Below are 22,293 nucleotides of genomic sequence, written 5' to 3'. Positions count from 1 at the left end.
GGACAATGCTGCGGGCGGGGGCGGCAGTGGGAGCGGGGGCGCGTCTGTTGTTCTCCGGCCGCGCTGCCAGTCGAGAGGTCTGAAAGGAGCCCGAGTCGAGGACCGCTCCACCAGCGGGCCGGCCGAGCCGCGTCCGCTGAAAAGCCGAACAAGAGCTTCATTGGCAGCGTCAGTTAGAGCTGCGGGTGCCGCCAGGTATCGCAGAGTGGGAGTGAAGAGCCCTCCCGCAGATGGCGGTGGCGATATGCATCTGCGTGGGATGGAGAAATGCGTTTGTAGTATTTCTGTCAACTGAGGAAGATATGATAAGGAAATTGTACGTTGTTTTATGTTAATTCAAGTGTTTTGGTGCGCGATTCGAGTAGCTTTCGGGAATAATGAATTATTTGCGGTAACGGTTACAACCAAACCACAACCAAACTCATTGGGAGAAAGCATCACTTGACAGTGGGTCATGCTAAATTCTTCCCAATTCAATCACTAATCACAACTGACTGTGAGCTTCATCCTACTTTTGTTGCACACTACGAACAGTGCGTCCCGTCCCGTCCCCTCCCAGCACGCACCAGTGTTCTTCCCTGCCAGCAGTGATCTCCCTCTGGGACCTCTGCTCTGCACGGCTCCTCTTACCTGACCTACCTGACTCGCACCTGACCCCGGCTCGTGCCACCGTGTCCAGCCAGCCTCCAACCTTGGGTGGCCGGCGCAGGGTCGGCCCGCCCGCCCGCTGGAATATTCATGGCGGCCGCTGTCCGGTATTCATGAACTGCACGCGGCGCTCGCCGGGGCGGTCTGACCGAGCAGTGGTCATCGCTGGCGAGCCGCGGCACGCGGAACGGCCGCGGGAGAGACAGAGGGGGGACTGCCGGTCCTGCAGTCATGGTCCGCCGGACCGCCGGTCCTGCGGTCATGGTGGAGAGAGCCCGGCGCGGTGCAGTGAAACAGCAGCGCTGGGCTGTGAGAGGAACGGACGCAGGGAATAAATTGCAGACTTGGCAGCTGTTCGGTTTAGCTGCTTAGTGCCAACTAGCACATTTGGCTTTTGCTGAGTGGCCCCCTGAACCTGCCTGCTGCCTGAGTACGTTTTGGAGCTCAAGATAAATGCAGCTTGCATTGGCCTTTGATTTGGTTCGCGGAATAGCTGTGCTGGCCAGACCACTTGGGCCTAATTGTTAAAGCTTCACTCGAACTGACATACTGCATGTATTCAAATATCAAAGGTAATTACTACGAACTATTATAATAAGCACATCATCCGAACACAATCCTGCGTTCCTGTCGCTCTTATCCGGAGATACTCATGCACCCTATACCCCTATACTACTGTCGCCTTAATTGGGACACGCGCCTGCACCTGTAGTCCTTACTCTCACCTTTGTTTGGACACGCACTTTACATACACCTCCTCTCAGCACATCTCGACTGCTTTGGTCTCGCTTTGTTCTGCCTCTGATCCATCCAACTCCAGCGCTACGAGAAGCTCTATCCCTAGAACGCCTAGGGGGGGGGGGGTTGTATCACCCCCCCCCTGAGGTTTTTTCGAAGTGCACGCTAAACGTCTTGTCGTAGCGGGCTGAAATTTTCAATACCCTCTGGGGCAACCTTTGCGCATCTTTTGCCGAAAAAAAATTGATCGGGTCATGTCAGGTCACGGAGTTATGACGTCATAAGAGGTACAGCCTCCGGCCGACAGTTACCAAACGTGTGCGCCGAATCCCTAGGTTTTCTGCCGGTGATACCCACATTGTTTGATGGATCATGATGAAACTTCCCATGCATGTTGGGGCAAGCATTGGCTATCGTGTGGTGCAAGAAAATTGACCGGGTCAGGTCAGGTCACGGAGCTATGACGTCACAAGAGGAACAGCGTCCGGTACTATTTTTGAAAAGCGCCCGAACCACTATTTTGCTAATTCTTGTCACCTCAATGGGAATATGCAGCAATATTAGCTTCTATAGGGAGCAAATGGACCTCCCAAATCCAAAAATACAATCAGATTTCAAAAATTTAAATTTTGATTTTTCGAATTTCTGCCGCCGACTGTGACCTTGCCGACTTCCGGCGCTCCCAACGCGCCATTTTTAGAGCTAGGGAAACGAAATACATACCAAACGATAGAGAATTGATCAAGGAACACGATAGTGAAGGTTTCAAGTCGACATCTCCCACCGTTTTGCCGCAATCGCCGCGGAAAGTTGAAAAAGTTTGATTTTTTCGGAAAATTTGACCTTTGACCGGTCATAAGTAGGTCAAATGTTGACCTACGACCAAAAAATATACCACCAATCGCGAGATCTCGTTGAGAGCAATCCGTTGGTTTTTTCCGCTAAGCTCTACGACCTTCCGTTTCGAAACGCCAGGGGGGGTCGTAACAACCCCCCCTGGTCGTTCGTGTTATGAGAAATGGCCTGGTCGTGCGAGGGCTATTGTATTCCTGTGAGTCTGACATTTGCTCGAATCTTTCTTCCTGTGGTCTACACCTTTCATCCTGAGCTCCTTTCTTTGTGGGGGGAAGCTTTAATAGAATAGGAAATTTATCATTATATTGCGTATTTTTCTCGTCCATGTGTGATGTTTATGTGATTGAAGGTGTAAGGTGCTGGTTATTTGATTTGTGATTTGTTAGTAATCCACGCCTATGCAGTATGCATATTAACTCCAGTTATTGATTGACTGTTTTCAAGTGGTAAATGTGTAACAAATGAGGTATGGATGTCTAGATTATGTCTCGTTAGTGTGTTTACCCGTGATAGTCAGGGGAAGGAGGCCCAATTTTGGCCCGAATAACGCAAAATTGGGTAGAGCTTAGCAAAGGGTGGTTTCTGGGACAAAAATGACCGCTGAACCCGAATCTGACCGGTGCGCACCTCTAACTAATGTTGCACCACTTCCAGAGCACGTGCAACTGCGTGGTTCATCTTTTTTGGAGAATGGTACCTTTTTAATGAATTGCAGTGTAACGTCGTTGATATTTGAGATATTGTTTTGAGATTTTGTCCCTGTGCTAAAAACACATGGCGTAATTGAAAGCTGATGTTTTGCAATGTTCGGGCAGCCGATGATGTCACCATGACGTCATTTACCTATAAATGAGTTGAAAAAGTCGTCTTGTCCTAAAAGCATTTGACTTTATTCCCGTCGTATGCAAATCAGAGAAGGGAAAATAACCAAATATGCTCTATGAACATTTCTGAATCGAACCATGCTAAAATCGTTTTTGCAGAGGTGCATGTGAGTCACGTTGAGAACGTGACAGTCCAAGTCACCATCCGACAGATTTGATCAAACTGGATGAAGTAGCACAGCAGATTGATAATTCACGTGAAACAGAATATTTTTATATCATTTTACCATGTTCTGGCCAAGATTACTAGAACATAAGGTTGGACAAATTGTGACGTCACTGGTGCTTGGAATATTTTTTCTAGTATCCCACTAGACAGGCCTAGTTGAAACTAAATTTGAAGGGAGGGCAATCCATTGCCAAGCATCTGATTTTGTGAAAATAATTGTTGGAAATGTGAAGTAAGGCACCATGGACTTGTTTTCAATTGGGAATAGATGATATAAAAAGAAAATAAATGTTTTACGATACTACTAAATCAGATAATTTGGTACAAATTCATAGACGTATAAATAAACTGGACTGGCAATTCGAAGGGACCTCCCATGGAAGATAGTGGCGCCGACAAAGCGTCGTCAAAAATCTGTGCTGTGAAACGTTGTGAAGCAAATAAATTTGTAATTATTTTAAAATGGATGATCGGATCGAGGTGATGGTGGTGCCGTTTGACGTGCCATTTCTGGCGGCAGGTGATGGTATAGGTCCCGGGTCACTCTCTGTCAAGTGGCGCGTGTGACTTGCCGACAAACACATTGAGAACAAAAACCTTTTATCGACGTTTTAAGCCAATCCGAGGGAGGTCCAGGTGCCAAATTTGTAGGTCACATGTCCCGGTACCAAACCACTGACATATGGAATAATCGGCACCGAGAGATACATATTGCACATGCTCGGGGCGAAAAACATGTTTTGATGAGGCATTCTCCGACGTCCGAAAACTTTGACCTAAGCACCTAAAAGTCGGCACTGAATGGCACAACATGGACAAACGTTTGAAGGCGTTGTACGAATAGGTGTGCTGAGGTACCGGTCCACATGCTTCGCACGTGGAAACCTTTTGATCTTACACTTCGTGCTACGCATACGTGCGGAACGATGTATTTATATTTCCGAAGCTAAGCATCGTAGTGACACGTGCAAGGTGGCGTTGGAAAAGTTTCACCGAGGCGAATCAGAAGTATGCCCTGGAATTCCGAATTTGAGGCAACGTGGTCAAGGTCAGATAAAATTGACCGGAAAAGGTCAATTAAACCCTCGCCGTTTGGCCACTGATTGAGCTAGAGCCTCGCATAAAAGAGCGTGTTGCCCGTGACGAGAGCAAGCCGATGATACCCAATTTTAAGGTCTAGCTCATTGGTTGACCTTCCAGGTCAGGTCAATGACCCAAAAGTCGGGGAAATCGGGACCTGTTAGAAGTTTAGAACGTCGTAGTGTGGTTGCTACGAGGTTTTTCGCGGTGCTGATCACGAATATCATGTTAGTTTTGATCACAGATGATGTCTTCATGCATTTAGGCCAGGTCAGGTCAGGTCAGGTGAAGGTCACCCAGCAGGGGTCCAGCCGGGTATTCATTGTAGGTGTCAACCGCCATGCTGACAGCTTCGTAACATGTTACGAAGACACCAAAACTACTTCGAAGCTGTTGAAAGAACTGCTAAATTCGAAATCAGCTCCAAAAACTAGCCTAAAAACATGTAAAACTCGAAAAAGTGAACCGAGGTCATCAAAGGTCAATAACCTGACCTGACCTTCAGGCGACCTTGACACCTAAAATAATGCATGGGACCAATATCATTTCACATGTTTAAATGTTTGAAACCACAAAAACACTGCAATCGCGCGGATACTATGCTGACATACGCAGAATCGCGATTCCGGCCAAACATGGTCTCGAGGAATAGGTTACAGGTCAAAGGTCAATTTGGTCAGGGTCATGATTTTTAGGGTAGATTTATAATTAATTTCCTCGAGGATACTGAAGGTTTTGTCGCGATCGGCGACTTTTTACGCGAGTTAGGTATTCGCGAAAAAATGAGGGCAGGGGGTCCGGTCGACCCTCCCCCCTATAAGCGCGTGGGTTAAGAATTTGACCTCGGGTTAAGATAACAGAAAAGGTCATGTTGGATGTCATTCGATTTGTATTGCTGAGCTGAACACATTAATGGTCATTTCAGTTCTCTAGCATATTTCTATCTTAAGTTATGTATTGTCAAAAAATGTTGGAGACGTTTCATGACCTGAAATGACCTCAGGGGCATAAACGGGTCATAGAGGCATTTTTCGGTTCAGTGTGTCATGTTCACCTGTGTTTTTTGACGTTTGAGGGTGTTTTAAGCCAAAAGAAAAGCATTTCAACTTGTTCCCTTTGATTTACGTATAGGTAATGGAGAGGTCACAAAATTGACCTGACCTTAGGTCACCGATATCCAAATTCTGAGAGAAACAAATTGTTGGTACTGATTCCCCCATGCAATACCTACCCTGAGTTTCAAGCTGCTGGAATGTATAATGTAGGAATGACTGAATCACAAAGTTCTTAGATACATGGTCACTTCACTTTGCCTGGTGACCTGACCATAAGTGACCTAGGGTGTCAGACATTTTTGCACACGTTACGAATTTGATGTATCGTAAGCTTTACTAAGTATGGATTTTATCAGGATTTAATTATTATCACAAGTTATTTTCACAACATAACATAAATAGATTTCATTTCTTTGTTGCTGACGAAGTTAACTGACGATCGTTTATTGAAGGTGCAACGTCTTCACTTTCGGTTGCTAGGGACGCTCGGTTGCTAGGAATGGCGTCATCAGTAGCAAAATGCCGATGCCAGATGAAGATTTGGTGGGTTCTGGCGCTGCGACGGCATTTAAATTGCATTTAAATCAAAATGCTGTTGGCGTTGAATTGACTAAATATCGTCCTTTGGGCTTATTTATAGCTCAAATTTTATATTAATTTATTTATTTCAAGTAAATATCCATTCCTATGAATAACGGAAAGTCAGCGTGGGTTCAGCCTAGTTTACGCGCGTTTTACAAGCGATAAAAATGACCCAGAATTGTGCTTGTCATGAAGACTAGGAAAGAAAATAAACAGCTGTGGTAACCATTCCTATGAATAACGGAAAGTCAGCGTGGGTTCAGCCTAGTCGTTACGCGCGTTTGGCAAGCGATAAAAAATGATCCAGAATTGTGCTTGTCATGAAGACTGGAAAAGAAAATAAACAGCTGTGGTTTATCAAAAAGGGCAAAAATCACATTTGTAAGAAAGTGAAATATCTTGGATACCTATTTGAGGAAAACAATCTAAGATCGAAGCGAGACCACACGAAAGACGATGCAGGAACAAAATAGTACCTACAAAAATGATCTGACAACGGAATGCCTCCTCGTCAACTTGTTTTGTGTGAAGTGCATTTTCTTGGGTCTACATTGCAAGTGAAAATTCATTTGTATCAAACGAGCATGGATTCGTGATTGTCCTATAAAGTCCTATAAAGACACCTTTAACATGCATGCGGCTCGACACTATCAGATGCTCTTGGTGCACACATGGAACCGTTTTAGACAAAGCTGCAGATTGATGATGACGGGCACCACGAGCTGAATATGGAACTCTCCCGACTCGCCCGAGTCCAAAAGAGATTGAATAGTACCAGCATGCGGCTGCTGGAGAAGGAAGAGCCGGAGCTGGCAGTAAGGGCCAAGGAGCTGGCAGGCCGGGAGTATGAACGCCTGACGCGACTCCCTCCGGATGATCCCGCTCGGCAGCTCATTGATAAGACACCGCCACCTAGACTGCAGTACAGAGCCCACCTCCATTGGATGCGAAAGAAACAGGAAGCCCAGGAGGTGGGAGTGCCGGCGCCGTCGCCGCCAGATGAGGACGTTGCTGGCCTCCAGCATCGACCCTGTTTCCGACGAGTGGGGAAGTGGGTGTGCGAGGAAGCTGGACTGGGTGGAGTGCTCGTAGCCCCACTAACACTGCACCAGGGAGAACCACCGTGGAAGCAGTACAACACCAACGTCCACTTCGACTTGAAGCTTCCGAAATCTACCAAGAGGACTGACCCACCAGAATTACGGAAAGCTGCAACCCTGGAGGCCCTGGCCGCTTACCCAAATCCAGACCTCACAATCTGGTCTGATGGCTCTGCCCTAGCCGGTACCAAGAAAGGCGGCGGAGGAGCCCTCCTCGAACTGCACCGTGTGAGGCGCAAGATCGAATGTACCGCACCGGCAGAAGTCGCATGCAGCAGCATGCAGGCGGAGCTGGCGGCGATGGCGGAGGCGTTAAAATGTTTCCTGGGACTGCCGGAGCCATCCCTCGCTGCCATTCGGTCTGTCTTGCTCTGCTCGGACTCCCTGTCCGGCCTCCAACTGCTCAGCCGAGGCCCGGCAGCGCAGGAATCGGCCCTGACACAGGGCATCTGGGCTCTCCTGCACTCTGCCGCAGCCGGGGGCAGAGCTATCAGTCTCCAGTGGATCCCGGGCCACGCGGAGGTCGAGGGTAATGAAGAAGCGGACCGCCTAGCAAACATCGCGGCGACATCAGGCGACCAGCGTCGGATCCCAGTTGACCTGGCCTGTGCGCGCATCGCCATCAGACAATGAACCGGCCTGCTCACCCTCGATAGCTCCAAGCACCACCCACATCTGGAGAACACCCCTGGCCACGACGACCTCGACCGATGGGGACAGACCACTGTCTCGCAGATCCTCAGCGACTGCTCACCGCTGGTCCGGGCCACACTCTTCAGGATTGGCCTGGCCACCAGCCCTCTCTGCGGACAATGCGGCGAAGAGGACACAGTCGCGCACCTGCTATGCGAGTGCCCGGCCGCGCAAGAACGCGAACCTGGCTCTGGGGGCCGCTCCCCACCATCTAGGATGTGCTCTCGGGGCCGGCTAAATACGTCACGGAGTTCCTCGACCGAGTGGGACGGACAACGCCACCTGTGGACCAGCCCCGGTCTGCCGCGCCCTAGGGCACGGCCGGCAGTGCGCGGAAGAAGAAGAAGGGAGAGCCGGCTGACGCATCGGAACAGCCGCATCTATCCGAGTCCTGCGTCGAGAACGACCAGTCGTTCTGCTCCGTCGACCTGGCCGGCGACTTCACGTACCGGCTGGTTGGCGTCTTACAACTTAACGGCGGTGCCAAGCACTCTGGATACTACCTATGTGCGTATGCCGTGTACTGTACAGAATGGGACGGAACATATTGTATCATTACGACGAGACGCGTCCGCTGGATGGACGAGGCAGACCCCTAGGCGAACGCCACCGCCCAGGGTGCACAGAGTCACCTTGCCGGCGGCCGGCAGCCGAACGCCTCCTGATAGTATCCGTGCTACATTATGTGTGTTCGCGTGTGCGTGTGTGTGTATTTTTTACCAGAAGAGATAAATACAACCAACCAGAATCAAATTCTCTCCGGTTACTTTTACGTGTTCTTCAATGCTCGGGTATGTGTCGTCTAAGAACATGAATAACCACAAGCCATTGATAAGAACTTGGGACATAACACATGTGAAACCCTCTGTGACGAAGTTTATGCCCACCTTATTAGGGACGTATGCCAACGTAATAAACGAAAACTACGCCTGTTAGGCACACATTTAATTCTAAAATCTCGCAAGCATGCTGCATGCCTTACGAATGCTTTGCGGCGCCAATACATATGTAAGTGAACGACTTCTATATCTACCTTTGAATTTTGTCATGTGACGTCCTGAAAACGTCATCAGCAATTTTTCAGCTATAACTTTTGATCAAACCACACAAGAACAATGAAAGCATTTTCCATGCGATCATCTTGATAATCCAAAGTGATTGGTAAACTACATGACCATTTCCAGTCTGAGGCCTCTTGCACCAAAATACCTAGCTAGGTAGAATCGGCAAAATACCTACCTAGTAAAACTACCTACGGCGGTAGCTTCTCTTGCACCATCCTACCTACCTACCTAGGTAAAGTTGACAGCTCGCGTTTTTAGGATTTGTTTTGATTGGCTGTTTGGCGACGAATTATTTGTGGGCGCAAACAAATAGTAACTAAAGAAAACAATTAAATGGATATTGTTTTTATTAACCCGCGCGCTGCTGGGGGTCCTGGATTTCCACGCCCTGCTGGGGGGGGTGTTTGAACACCCCCCCTTGTAACTCGGCTCCTGGGCCACGTAGCGATACGCGGAAGGCGGCGTTCGAAAGAGCGTAAAAAATAATGACGAAATCACTTCGGTCAATTTTTTGTTCAGGTCAAAGGTCAGGTCACCAGAGGTCATTGAAGGCAAAATTTCGCCGATTTCCAGGTCGAATGTCGAAAATTTCCAAGAAGCCAACGCATAACTCGGGAACCAATAGAGCTACAGCGCCGCGGAAAAGCGCATTCGATAGCCCTATTAACGCCCTTTCTGAGTATCCTCTCAGATTTGACCTAAGGTCAACGGTTTTGCCTGCAGGGGGCAAGAACTGCAAAAATAGCCGATATTTTCGAAAACAGTTTTTCTGCAATAACTTTTGACCCAAGCCATGTACGAGCTTACTTTTACCGGCATCGTGTTCCTCTCGTCAAGACGCATCGAATGAACTATAACTTGACCTTGAAAGGTCAACTTGAAAATTTGACCTCAGGTCAAGGTCATGACCTGACCGGAAAGGGTCATGTTGCATATCAGTCGATCCGTATCGTCGAGCTGAACACATCTAAGGCGTTTTCATCGCTCTAGCATGCCTCTATCAAAAGTTATTTGCGAAAAACTGTTAGATACCATTCGTGACCTAAGATGACCTCAGGGCATAAACAAGGGTCACGGACACCATTTTCAAGTTCAGTGTGTCTAAACCACTTGTAATTCGGTGTTTGGGAGTGTGTATAATGTCTTTCATCCAAAAGAGGCGCATTTCAATTTTCTCCCATTGACTTATAATGGGGAGGTCGCAAAATTGACCTGACCTTAGGTCATCGATATCAAAATTCTGAGATATACATTTTGTATATGCTATTGCTCTTAGCAATCGCTGAAAGTTTCAAAGCGATCGGTCACTCGGTGTAGCTATGACAGACATTGAAATTTTTTATGAGGTGAGGTCACTTCAAGTGACCTGGTGACCTGACCTTGAATGACCTTGGTCTGAAATTTTCACAACATGTGTAGAATTGATGTATTATAAGGTGTACCAAAAACGGCGGCGCTCCGCGCCGCCGTTTTTGAGATATTCGCGAAAAACCACAAGGGGGGGTGTTCAAACACCCCCCCCCCCCAGCAGGGCGCGGGTTAATATACATTTTGGTATTATGAAATCATTTTTCATTTACGTAAATACCGATAGAAGTTATTTTGATATTAAATTACTTGAACAAATAAGCTTCGTTTCCATGGCAACGAGTGAGTCTTCAACCTGGCTGTTCTGCTACGGAAGTTTATCGCCTTGGTACGGAGAAGCACCTCTGTGAACCCATGGAGCATTTGGTCAATTATATTATTATTCACTCATAAAACATTGATTTATCATTGTCTAAACATTTTGTAATGCCTAATTTACATAAAAGTACCCGTGGACTATCATGAATTGTGCCTATTGTCACTAATTGAATCATTTTACCTAAGGTTTTGCTAGTTATTTTGGAAGCCCGATTTACCGTCAAATCGTCAAAAATTCCTCCGCGAGTACTTCTTTCCGGCTTTCGGTGCAAGAGGAAAACAGCCGGTCGGACTTTAACAACTGGTAAGTTCCGATGCCGCTCGGTAGAATTTCTAGGTAAATTTTCACGGTAGCGTTTTTTGGTAGGTAGTTTGGTGCAAGAGAATTTAGGTAAAATCGGAATTTACCTAGGTAGGTAGTTTGGTGCAAGAGGCCTCAGGTCATAACCTTCACTAGCGTGATAATCAACCTGAGCTCATGAACTGTGGTAAAATGTAATCTTAACCAATCGAAGCCAATATGCATACTATTCGATGCGTCTCGGTGAGAGAATCACAACGATGGTAAAATGGACGAAATGCAAGCATTGTATCAAAAGTTATTGCACAAAAACTATTTGGGGTAAAGACGCACACTCCGCGGTTTTCGCCCCCTGTAGGCCAAAATGGCACCTCCATCCAGACGATTTTTACTTTTTGCAACGGGGAGATATTTTCTGAGCATGCTCAATGCATTTTGAACCCGCCAATGAGCGTATCCTGTGAATAAAGTTAAATGTTTTGTTGTCACACCTCATTTTCCCGTCAGTTTACGAATAAATGACGTCACAGTGACGTCATAGATTGTCTGCGATATGCGTTAACTAGGATTTTCATTTATGCAATGAATTTTGACAATAATATTAAAGTTTTGGAATACAACACAACTACACGACTAATTTTATTTTAAAATATATAAAAAGGGTACCATCCTTCAAAAAAGAAGATCCACGCAGTTGCACGTGCTCTGGAAGTGGTGCAACATTAGTTAGAGGTGCGCACCGGTCAGATTCGGGTTCAGCGGTCATTTTTGTCCCAGAAACCACCCTTTGCTAAGCTCTACCCAATTTTGCGTTATTCGGCCCAAAATTGGGCCTCCTTCCCCTGACTATGACATGTATCGTCTGTGACCTGTGCGTTTCAACAGCTTGTGGCTGACAGTCTGGTGTCCCGTGGTCAGTTTCAGAGTCGTATCCACAGGTTACCGGTCCGTTTGCGGTGGCGCCGACCGTCCTCTCAGCCACAAGCCCCCTGTGTGACGAGTGTTTCCCACCAGATCCCACCCAGCTGACCTGACCCACGCTCCGGCAGTGTGGGTGTTGTATATGGGACTAACCTGGGGCTGTGGGGATTAATTACGCGGTGGGGCAGTGCTAGTGGCCTCCATTAGTGTGTGCGTGTGTGCTGTGTGTTGTGTGCCCCGCGGTGGTGGGCCCCCTACCCCAGTCGGACCCGAGCTCAGGCGGCGGCCCAGCGGCGGGCGAGGCGGCAGCTGTGTGTCAGTGTCCGCGCAACCCGGAGACCCGCAGAGGCCGCCGGCGCGCTGCCCGGCTGTGTGTGTGTGTGTGGTTCCCCCGCGACCCCTCGATGTGGCTAACCCTGCGCCAGTCTTGCCGACCGGAGTTGCGCACCGTTTGCCAGCGGCGCTTGTTTTGGCTAGAGCTTAGCGCCGACGGTGCTGGTATCGGTGTGGACGCGCTGCGCCTGTCACGGGAGAGCCCCGTCTCGCCGCCGCCCGCGGGCCGTCTCTCTGTCTGTATGTCTGTCTGCGTGTTCGGGAGTGTTGGGAGGACGCCGGCCGGCTCTCGCTGGGCCGAGTCTGCGCGTGCACGTCGCCTCACTGACACTGTTTGCGCTGATCCGACCCCGGTGACCTGACCTGGCCGGGGCGGGTCCCGGTGTACACTGACACCGATCTGCCGGCGTCACAGTGTCTGCGTGTGTTGGTGTGTGTGTGTCTGGATGGCGTTACACGGCGCCAGCCTCAGCTAATTCCGGTCCCCGTTCTCCCGCCTAGACGGACCGACCGTAGTGGCCATAAATTTGATGATCCGTAGCATTGCTCGCATTGACGATGTCACGATGGTAAGTGCTCTCGGATCATGCTCTCTAGCGCTAGCGTTCGGCATGGAATGATCCGCACCTGCCGCACTCGCGGCCGTCGCTGCCGGCCGGCCGGCGCGCTGGGGGCAGTGGACGCTGCCGCCGCCGTCGGCCGGCCGGCGCGGCACTCCAGGTGGCATGCGGCCCTCCGTCCGGCCGGCGCTGCTGGTTACTAGCTCTGAGCTCCCCACCCGCCGCCTGCCGCCCGCGCTGCCCGCCCACCGCCCACCGCCCGCCCCGTCGGCCCGTCGTCCAGCATCTGTACATACGCAGCAGTCAGTGAACAGTGGGGCGGGATAGTGCCGCCGGAGCCGCCCACTGACCTACCCCCGTGTCTGTTTGCGCCAGTGGACCAACCCACACATGTGTCCGTGAACCTCCTCATCAGGTCGATCAGTAAAATAGATGACTACAGCATGGTGAGTTTGGTGTAGGCCGGCGGTCGGCGGCCGGCCGGCGGCGGGCGCTGCTCGACCTGCCGGCTGGCCGCTGCCGCTCGGCGCCGTGGCATGCGCATGCGGCTAGCGCACCGGCGCGCCGGCCTCTCTGTTGTTTTAGTGGCGCTGCTGCTTGATTGACCGGGGAAATAGGATTTGCATCGACGCGCGCGGCGTGGGAGCCGCCGCCGGCCGAGACAGCTGGCGGCGCCGGCGGCGATTGGCCCGCTGGGACCGGAATCGGTCGATGCCTCTTCCACTTCTGTCCATTCGTCATCGCCGATGTGGGTCACCTTCATTTCTTCTCGACCGCTGTCGCTCTCGCTCTCTTTCTCCCCTCTGCTTTTCTGTCTCTTTCCTTCATGTTTCTCGTTCCGTTTTTCTTCCCCTCCGGGTCTGTCTCGTCGCCACCGTTCCGTTTCTGGGCACCCCTGTTGTGTTTCACCTGTGTTTCGCCGTTTCGTTGGTGTTCGGCTGCTGTCGTCGCCTGGTTGTGATATCGGCCGCTGCCCAATGACGCTCCGCTGGCCAGAATGTTCGTTGCTGATGTCCATAGCGGACACAGCCGGTCCCAGCGGGTCAGAACGGGATGCAGCCAATCTTAGTGGGTCAGAGTGGCTATAGCTAATCCCAGCGGGTCTGGTTGGGATGCAAGCGGTGAAATAAAAATTCTTGCTAATCTAGTGCGCTAACTTAGTGCTAGTGCTAACCTAGTTCCATTTTCGGGGATGATCGGGAACTGGGGCAGTCGACGGCGCTGCTTCCCAGAAGCACATCGGCAGTCATCAATCAGCGATGGGCGTCCGGGCTCGTTTTGCTCCTCGAAGTCCCGCCGGGAGAGTGATGGTGCGGTCCGACGGCTGCGGTCCGCGGCTGGCGTCAGTCCGGTTCGACAGTGACCGCCGCCGACAGTCGGGCCGCCCGGAGCGGCGGCAGGCGGCCGTCCGTCAGACGGCGCGGCGCCTCGGCCGCCGCTGTCCCGCTCCCCAGGGCACGGGCGCAGCGCGCACCGCCGCGCCGACATCGTAAACAGCGCCGGCCGGCAACGCAAGCCGGACGCGAGGCGACGCTCCCGCGACGGCACTCATCGACCTCAGCCGTCTCCCGGGCGGCGTCTGAGGCGGGCGACGGTGGCGCGCGCTGTTTACTGCTGCCGCCAGTTATTAAATGAACACTGGCCCCGGTGGCGGACGCGCCGGCCGGCCGCCAGCGGCGCGAGCGAGCCCCAGCTGACGGCCGGATTATACCGCGCGCCCAGGGAGCAGATAGCGCCCGCCCAGACCGAGACCCGAATAAAGCCCTGTTTTCGTCTTACCGAGTGAATAAGAGATGGCCGGGAGAGACGCACTTGGTTTTAGCGCGGAAAGGATTCAGGGGAAATGGGTCAGTGGCCGCACGACACGTAGGAATCGGGGTAGAATTTACAGCCGGCGAATACCATCGTGTCTCACCATTGGCCTGCAGAGTTTCTCTAACACATCGGTCGGTCGAGACAGTCGGACAGTTCTCAGCCCTGTAACCGATGGTGGCCTGCAGTGTGGGCCTTGAGAAAAGCGTAATTCTTTTTTCCACCCAAAGGAAGGCGCTATACGGAGAATATCCCATTGCGTCATTGAAAAGTGACTTACACCTCTCATCGGCCAGCTGGCTGCGTGGTATAGCGGTGAGCACACTCGCCTCGTGATCTAATAACTAGGGTTCGATCCCCGCCGCCGGCCGAACTTTTTGGCGCGTTGTAGGTTAGGTTGTAGGTTTGTAGGTTGTAGGTTTGTAGGTTTGTAGGTTGTAGGTCTGTAGGTTAGGTTGTAGGTTAGGTTGTAGGTTGTAGGTTTGTAGGTTGTAGGTTAGGTCAGGTGAGGTTAGGTTATGTTTGTTTTTGTTTGGTTTGTTTACCAAGAAGCATCTTCGGGTATAGCGCCTTCCTTTGGTTGGAAAAAAGAAACACGCTTGAGAAAACCGGCAGAGATGGGTTACCAAGTCTGAAATACCTGTAGGCTGCGAGGTGACCACCGACCCCATCATCCCCTCCCCCCCCCCCGACGCGACGGAGCAGAGCTCGACTTTCAGTGTCGAGCCGGTGCTCCCGGAAAGAAGCCCGAGCCATCAACACTTAACCCTTTGCTCTCAATCTCGTGAACAAACCGATACCCGCGGCTTTTCCGGTGTTCCAGAGTGGGAACTTGTGTGCACGTGACCACTTGGGTGCAAAGCTGTGCATGAGAAAAAAGAATGACGTGCATGTGTCATTGGACATGTGGAGGCTGTTGCTCGTATAATGCGTGTCGATGGGCATTGGAGCACGTTGGAATGTATACTGACCTCTATATTGGTTCTCTTTTGACATTGCTTATTTCACTCTATGTAGATATCACATGCTTGTAACGCGATATCGCTTCGAACATTTCTGCTTCTTTTATAGGAACGAACGTATCAATAATAACAACTAGATTTATTGACAGTCATGCTAACTGCCATTTGCTGTTTCGTCTAACTAATCAATATAAGCTGCATTTTTCAATCAGTAAATGCTCATTTCATTTATCACTTGGGCAAGAACATCTCACAGTGTCATTGCTATTGCAGGTAGAACACAGTTGAACTTCGCCAAATGTCAAGTGTAAAATATCGCTGACAGCTCGACCATTCATTCCCCGTCGTCACTTGGAGCAAAGTGAAACTCAGCTACGAAGAAAATGAATTACTTATTTGTATGATAATCGAAAAAAAACTTATTCCAATTATCCCTCGCCCTGGCAGGGGAGGGGGGGTCGATGCGACCCCCCCCTAAGGTTTTTCGAAGATAGCGTAAAAACTTTGGCACAGCCTATGGGGCAACCTTTTTACATATGACCTGAAAATTTCAGGTCCGGGTGACCTTGGGTCAGGTCACCAGGTCAGAAAAACCGGTACAAGGTCATGGTCAAATTTCAATTTTCTTTTTGCACCTGTCCAACTCACAGTTTTGCACTGATTTCCTTCAAACTTTCAGGATGTGCTAAGTTCACCGAGTTGTATAACATATAGTTCGGGTTTTTTGAGGTCACTGACCTGAGGTCAGTTAGAGGTCATTACGTCGTAATGTTAAGCCTATGGGAAAATACTAAATTCGGAAAATACTGGAGATATCCGCTTCGTTCTATCACTTTTGTGCTTTGAAACCACAGTACTTAACAGCAGGTCACTTGGTGCTTCTTTGTGTGGTGTACTTATCCATGGGTCAGGTCAAATGAGGTCAACTGAGGTCAAATGACGTTTTTGCCAATAACTTGGCACATAATGCTGCTAGAGCTTAAAAAATGGTATCATTGTGTTCCTGGTGATCAGCCGAATCGAATGATATGCGATATGATGCAATTTGGTTAACTTTAACTTAATTTATTAATTTAAGTTTACTTAAAATTTAAGAAAAACTTTAAGTACACTTAAGCAAGCTAAAAAGTATATCATTCGACGCGCCTTGACGTGCTGAGTTCACTGGTGCTTTTTTTTTGCTCTATCTTAATTAGATCAAAAGTTATAAGCGAAAAACTTTTGACCTGTTTTTAGCGAAATTTTTACATTTATACCCCCAAAAACCCCCCTAAATATTGACCTAGAGCAACCAAATTTGCACAGGGGCGAGAACTCCAGGGGGCCCACCTACCTACCAAATGTGGTGTTTCTAGGTGCCATAGGAGCCAATCGCGAGGGGGGGTCGCATCGACCCCCCCCCCCCTGCCAGGCCGTGTTATGAAAAATGCCCTGCCAGGGCGAGGGTTATGCTATCACTTTCGATATAAGTTGAACGGTGAAGAGTTTGGCCATACCGATCTCGCTCCACTCGCCTCCTGGCACTTATATGCCGTGCGTGCCTGTGTCACTCCCCACAGTGAAAACCTAGCCCTCCGCTCACCTCCGTTCCACCGTTACAGGAGTACAGCGTACAGCTGCTGTTCCGAGAGAAGTGGAACGACGAACGGCTCAAGTTCGACGACATGGGAGGTGAGTGGCTGAATATGGCCTGTCTTCCGTGCCCCTGACACTGGTCACCGGTCGGGATGCCTGTCTTAGTCTGCTGGTGTGATGGTCTACCATGGTTTGCTGGTCTGGTGGCCTAATGGTCTGTTGGTCTGATGGCGGTCGGCGTTTTGCCGCCGCCGTGTTCGGTCGCTCCGGATGGCGCAAACACTGTGGTTGAGCGACGAATTGCTATCGACTGCGGTCGACCTGCGTCCAGCGTCAGCACAGGTTCCGGGAGGGACAGGTGACGCTGACTGATGGTGGTCTACCACGGGCCCGTCAATGTCACCCTCAACCAACGTCAACCTCACCGCCACCAACACCCCGGCACTGCCAAAACCACCAATTACACAATACAGCACAGGCCAGTGGCATGTCAGGGTCTTACTCTATTGGCATTGGAGACTTCTGCTGAATGCTGATGGAATGCATTTGCTAGACCAATGGAAGACCAATCTAAATTATCATTGAACTCAGGCAAAAGGAGACTAGGAACATTGTTTGAGCAAGACGAAATTACTTGTGATTATATGTCTACCGGATACTTGTTATAAGTTGTATTCCTTTTTAGATTATTAATCTGATGATTATTGCACATTTATTTGATTGGGGTTGTTCTGTACAAAACTGTTTTGCTTAGAGCTTTGCCCCTGACTCGAACGTCGATAAGAGTTCCTAGTTTTCCATCCCCTGATATGTGTGATGTTCGAACACCACCGCGATGGGGTCTGACGCCGCCTCTGGGTCTCCCTCCCCAGGTCGAGTCAACTACCTAACACTGACCGACCCGCGCCGAATCTGGATGCCCGACCTGTTCTTCAAGAACGAGAAGACAGGCCACCTGCACGAGATCACCATGCCCAACATGTATATCCGGATATTCGCCGACGGGGGTGTGCTCTACAGTGTCAGGTAGGTCGGGCCAGGTGGTCTATCGGTGGAAACAACGGTTCTTGTGCTTCAGGTTAAGGGGCGTAATATCCACGCGTGTTGTATGAATAAGCATGAGGCATCGTTGAGAGTCTTGCAAGCTGCGGAGATATTACTCCGCCAAGACGTCGCCAAGTACCTCTTTTAGTCGCCATAGGAAAACCTCTATTCAGGCAATGTTTGACTCTTCATATGCTCGCACCTCGAGTACCCTTACTAAGTAGTTAGAGGTCCGAACGCTGGTCACAATCATGGTTTTCCAAATAGGTGCCATAATTTTGAGGTCATGGCTCTCCGGATGGTGGCGGCTGTATTATAGTCACAGTTAAATGGCACGCGCTGCCTTTATCGCACCGCCTCGGCATAACGGCTGGCTGTTTGTGGCAGCGGCCATCTTTGTGACCCTGTCGAGCGATCGGACCGCGCGCCGCGCTGTAACACTCCCTCGTCAGGGTAACGGTCACCCGGCGCGGCGGACACCGCGAGACGCGTGTGCCCCGGGCGGCTGGTACAATACGGACAGCGGATGAGGTGACGCCAACGATATGAGACTCATAAATAATCCGGGCATTGTTTCGACGCCTTTAGTTCCCGTCGGCCCCCCATTGGCGTTTGTCATCCGAGTTGGAATGGGAGCATCCATCTGGGCCTACAATGGGATGGCGTCTATTCAGGGCGGCCGGTCTCGTATCGAGGCATCGCCGGCTAAATGATGTGATTTGCTTGTAGCATCGCACGCCCTACTCATGACCAACGAGCCTATGCATGCATTTGACTCGGGGCTCAAATCGGATATGGGTGGCATGCAAAGGAAATTTCCGTCGGGTGTCGTCATCAGAAGCGATGTATGCGGAACTGATCGCGTTCTCGCTCCCTGGGCGCCGTCCGGGGCTGTAAGGCGCGATGTGGAACCGGACATGCTCTCTCAGTTTTCTGAAAACACACAGACGTTCTTTGCTGTTACACACGACTCTCCGCCAGACAGAGTGCCGACAATTCCGGCGAATCACGCGAGTGCGACAGGTCACGGGGACCTTCGCGTGATGCTCCGAGGTTCGTTTGTGATTGAGGGCCCTCCAAGCCAAGACTTAGCCCTTCTGCGGCGCGAAGTCGATTCCTAAGAAAGATGATAGTGATTTAATTGAAGTGATAATAAGGGATCGGGCATGGCTCACGTTGATGGTTGCTATCCACCAAAGGTGCTATTTTATTGCTCACCTGCCCACTTATCATCACATCGTGATATTTAAACCAACCTATCACGGACTTGTAATGCTCATAGACAACCGTTCAAAGAGTGTGGTATAAGTCACGCAATACACAGCTTCCGCCGTCGGTATGTTTTGAGATCTTGTTTTGTGAACCAAAACTTCGCAAAGAAAAGTCTCCAATAGCGGTACCCATTGCCGTCTTCGAATGAGCTCACTTGTTGAATTGATCTGGTTCGGTTATCAGCGTTAGTGGGTAAATGAATGCGTTATCTCCCCAGACGATTTAGCCTAGTGCCATGTTACGCAACTATCGGAAACCTTCACAAGCGAGTAGTTTGGTGAACTGCTCATTACGTAACTTTATGGTTCTCTGGCAGGGTCACAGATAGCAGAATCCGCTAATAGATTGGCGCCTTTGGAGGCCGTGCAGCTATAGTTTGGCCGGCTAACTTTGTGCGGTAACGGCGCGCTGAGTTTCCATTGTGCCGCGTTCCTCTCCATTGGTCACATTGTCCGCGGGGCTTGCTGCTGAGTTCGGAACGCTCCCTTTATTGAGTAGCTGCTGCGATTGTCAGCTTATCCCGCGACTGACACACTTCCTGTTTGTGCCAGTGAATTGGAGTATTCCTGTTGAACGGGCCAATAATAAATATAAAGACTTTATGCATTTGATGTGTATTATCGTGCTCCAAGCTATTCTGAAGGCTAAAGGATTGTTCGGTGACCTCATTACATGTCATTTATCGAAACACGTCAGTAGAATTTGTATGTATTGCGCTTTTAATTACATCATACACACATAATCATTTTCATCTTCTAAATGTCATTTACGTATTGCCGCAAGTTTTCACTACTGAGCGACAAACATCGACTTGAGGAATATCTATTTTTGTAATTGATAGAGAACCAGGAACGATCGTGGAACTAATAAATAACTCTGCGAGTTCCGTGTGCGGCGTCGGCCGCCTCTCGCCGCCGCACGGTAGGCGATCGGGCCGGTCTAGCCTCGCGAAACCTCAAAGACACTTTTTTCCGAAAATTGGAAAACAACGCATACTAGTCGACAGAAAATTCATCAAAGATTACGATTAGTGCATTTGCATGGCTCAGGAGACATTTTTTCGTAGACAAAAGTATCGTTAAAGACAGCGTTCCGTAACACTTCATAGTGAGGATAATCACAGCCGATTTTTACGCTCTTTGAATATTTTGCGGAACGATGAAATTGCTAGGTGCTGAGCATCCATTTTGCATGGAAAGTGAAATTTAGATGTTTAGAGATTCCGCCATAGAAAGCAATTAGACAAAATCAGTTCAAAATGTCTTATAATTAGTTTAACTTTTTATATTTTTTTCTACCACTGAACATTACGTTCACTGAATTAACCAAGCCCAGCAAAAAAAGTTTTACGAGGATGAACTGAAAATAATGCTGTATCGCATGCACTAAGACACTATCTATTAGGGGAGCCAGTGAAAATTTGCAGCCACTTGCAGCCCTGGCATCCAGACACTTTTTTCTTCTAAGGGTTGGCCGTGGCTTGGTGCACTTGAGCACAAGTGGTAAATGCCCCAAAGGGTGTTTTCGCGATAGCTCAAAACACCCAGGCAATAGAGAGCTGCAACTTGGCATACCTGACCTTTGATGCACGCTGGATCTTGTGACACCAACCGCACTTTCAAGTCAGGTCAGGTCACTGACCTATGACGTCATAAATGAACCTCTGCACGATCCTCAGATGTCGCAGCCTTTCAACGCTCTCAGTGCCAGAGTAACTTTCACAGGGAGGTGAGATTTGCAGGACTTATTGTCCTTTAGAGGTCTTACAACTTTTATATCTCAGATTTTTCCTAAATGTCACATAAAGTCAGGTTGGTCACGTGACCTCACCTATAAGTCAATGGAGAAATATGAAAACTGTTATTTTGGCGCCAGGAATGATATTCAATTGCCTCAAGTACATGGAATCGTTACTTCATGCACTCCTTGCAAGATCTGATGCTGCATTTTTTCATTGTTGACCTTGCATGACGTCATTTATGACGTCACTAGGGTCATACGAGTTTTTCGTCAATAACTCCCGATCAAATTGAGCTAGAGAGTCGACAAGGTCACCAATGGACTCCAGAAGACCTGCCGAATCGAATGATATGCGATATGACCTCCTTTGACCAACTTCGTGATTTGAAGACCTCTGACCTGACCTTGACTCGAGGTCAACACCTTACAGTGGCCTCACCTGAACAAAAAGTATACCATTCGACGCGCCTGAGCAAGGTTAACACGACGATGTCAAAATCGTGGTTCTGCGGCCATTTTTTGCGAAGTTATTTACCAAAAACCAAACCCGCTGCTTGGGTCACGTTATGAAATGGGGCCTTGCCGGGCGAGATTTACACTGTTTCATGATATGTATAAATTGGTAGGGCATAATCGTTTGAATAAAAAGTTGGTTTGGAAGCAATTTTCTACGGAGGTACACACCATTTCAATGTCCTACCCAGCTCATATCGTCATAAATTTCGACCTACCCTCAAAAGTATTCATGCGTTATTCGAGCGGCAATAAGGCAAATTGCAAGCTCGCCACAGAGCACAAATCCTAAAAGAGATAGTCCTTATTTGAAACATATGCTCATTGGATATTCAAGAAGGTTGCTCCTAAATTTTGTGGTCCTAGCTTCAAAAACATGGAAGTTATGAATGTCGATAGGTTTCACGAGGCTACACCGGCCGGATCGCCCACTGTGCGCCGGTCGGCGGCCGCTGTTCCGGGAGTGCCGATCGGCGCCTGTCAACGGGCACTGATTGGTGCCTCTGATCAGCGACGAGTTGGGGGCAACTTCTCCGGCGTCAGCGGCCGGGGAGTTCGCCGAAAGGGGCCGTGACCTGATGCCGAGCGCAGGCGAGAGCCGGCGGACCGGTCAGGACAGACGCTCCTCGAGGCGGTGGACGGAGTCCGCTCTCCTGTTCTGCCGTCCATCCGCTGTTTTAAATCTACTCTCACTGCTCACTGGATG

General features: G+C 49.6%; 1 protein-coding gene across 3 annotated transcripts in view; it reads left to right on the top strand.

Annotated features, from left to right (window-relative positions):
• The window catches only part of LOC122365724 (glutamate-gated chloride channel-like), a 102,134-nt gene that overhangs the window by 20,373 nt on the left and 59,468 nt on the right, over nt 1–22,293 (top strand). Inside the window, exons 4-6 of one of the 3 annotated variants that reach the window (XM_043337173.1) lie at nt 13,045–13,115; nt 17,045–17,114; nt 17,891–18,044. In XM_043337173.1, coding sequence (XP_043193108.1) covers nt 13,045–13,115; nt 17,045–17,114; nt 17,891–18,044 — 295 coding nt within the window. Of the gene's footprint in view, nt 1–12,610; nt 12,679–13,044; nt 13,116–17,044; nt 17,115–17,890; nt 18,045–22,293 lie in introns of all 3 variants that reach the window. The other 2 variants (XM_043337174.1, XM_043337175.1) reach the window with 2 other exon arrangements.

This window comes from Amphibalanus amphitrite, unplaced genomic scaffold (genome assembly GCF_019059575.1).
Source record: "Amphibalanus amphitrite isolate SeventyFive unplaced genomic scaffold, NRLGWU_Aamphi_draft 000759F_arrow, whole genome shotgun sequence".
NCBI lineage: Eukaryota > Metazoa > Arthropoda > Thecostraca > Balanomorpha > Balanidae > Amphibalanus > Amphibalanus amphitrite.
Note: the sequence above shows the minus strand (reverse complement) of the source record. Positions and strands in the feature narration are given on the sequence as shown.